Raw genomic sequence first — 1758 nt, 5'->3', positions numbered from 1 at the left:
TGCACAATGCAATTCCTCCCCCCCCGCTGCCCAGTGCCCAGCCAGTTCCCAAGCAGCGGCCACTGCCCCCAGGCCCCCAGTTTATATACTGAGCATGACGTCACATGGTATGGAGTAGCCCTGTGCCAGGTTGGGCCAGCTACTAGGAAGAAAATTAGCTCTATCTAAGCTGAAACCAGGACAATAATGTATAATGATATTACTTCTACTTTTAAAAAAGACCACTAATGTCTTCCTCCTTTCAAACAGGTACTAACAGCTAACATACTAGCTTTTATTACTTTTTTTATACACACACACACACACACACACACTCATCCATTCTGATTCGAAATGCCTGGAGAAGCAGAAAGTGGCAGAACAGATAAATTACACCAGTTTAATATTGTCCAGCCTAACCTAGTAGAGAATGGCATTATAGAATACATAAAGCAGCAGCTTCTTTCCCTGCTGTGTTTAATACAGTGATGAATATTCCATCAGCCTCAGAGTAAAAATCAAGAAACTGGTGGTTTAGGCTGGCTTTAGGTGAGTGGGCTTGTTCAGGTGTTTAAGCAAAGGAAGAGCATTACAATACTGCAGGACATAATTATACTAATAACAAATCTTGTTCTATAACATGCAAAAAAAAAAAAAAAAAAAAAAAAAAAAAAAAAAAAAAAATTTTATTAAAAAAAAAAAAAAAATAGTACTCTGCATATGACCTAGGATTTAAATTCATATCCTGCTGTTTTAATAAAGAGAACAAAATGAGAAATGGTATGAGCACACATCATGAAAGTAATCTATTTACACATTATGAAAAGTCAAAAACCTATACCCAGGAACAGATGCTGTGACAAGGGTCACACCGAAAAGCAAACACAATAAGCTGGTTTCAAATCTTGTGATCTACTTCTATGAAGACTGACAAATCTTTACATTACTTCACAGAAGTTCTGCCCTTCTCAGCTTGGCCAGCTCACTTAATTCTCCTTTATATTACTCTCATATATTACTGTGCTTTTTATTCACATTCCCTCACTTTGTTATAAAGGAATCATATGGAAAGACCAGTGGAAATTCAACAGCTCTACATTCAGTTTTGGAAGCTACTCAGTAAAAAACAGAGAGGAGGCAGAGACAGCAGAGAAAATGACGAGCACAAACAAGAGCTATCATGCCTTCTGAGAGCACCATTCACTGCATGAGGCAGGGGTTCTACAGAAAAAGATGGCGCCAGATCATGTAATTACAATGTTTCAATTTGCATAAGCACAATGAGGATAAATTAACGTTGCACAAGCAACTGTACCAATCCTTTAATTGGTAGCTTTTTGGATGTACTTTCCAAAAAGACTGTTGGGCGAGAGATGTCATATATTTTGAAGGTCACCTGTGACTCTTCTAGAATTGTGGAGAAGCCAGTTGGGGCAGAGTAACGAACACCCAGCCACAGGAGACCACTGAGCTTCATGGTTAGGGGAGATTTCCTAGGAAGAGCCACCAAAGAAATAGAGAACAGAAACTTTCATTGGGGAACAATAAGGGGCAGAGGTTGAAGAGAAGGTAGTATGTTTACTTTTATAACATCCTTTAACAGTAACTTGCTGATTCAGCCAGAAGACGAACTCTTCTGTATTTCAGGCAGTATATACAACTGTGCAGATTAGCAATTATCACGCATTAGCAAGTATCACACTGCAAGGTAACACCTTAGTTTCTCTCTGCTAACTTATTTGTGAGTCTCTGCCCCAGGCAACACACAGTTAATAGCAG

The 1758-nt window shown here is 39.0% G+C and overlaps 1 protein-coding gene across 1 annotated transcript in view; it reads right to left on the bottom strand.

Annotated features, from left to right (window-relative positions):
* The window catches only part of GOPC (golgi associated PDZ and coiled-coil motif containing), a 22405-nt gene extending 20949 nt beyond the window's left edge, over positions 1–1456 (bottom strand). The window contains exon 1 of the mRNA XM_009289186.1: positions 1295–1456. Within this exon, the coding sequence (XP_009287461.1) occupies positions 1295–1456 (162 nt within the window). The remainder of the gene's footprint in view (positions 1–1294) is intronic.
* Positions 1457–1758: the final 302 nt, after the last annotated feature.

Source organism: Aptenodytes forsteri, unplaced genomic scaffold (assembly GCF_000699145.1).
Source record: "Aptenodytes forsteri isolate BGI_AS27 unplaced genomic scaffold, ASM69914v1 Scaffold217, whole genome shotgun sequence".
NCBI classification, from domain to species: Eukaryota; Metazoa; Chordata; class Aves; order Sphenisciformes; family Spheniscidae; genus Aptenodytes; species Aptenodytes forsteri.
Note: the sequence above shows the minus strand (reverse complement) of the source record. Positions and strands in the feature narration are given on the sequence as shown.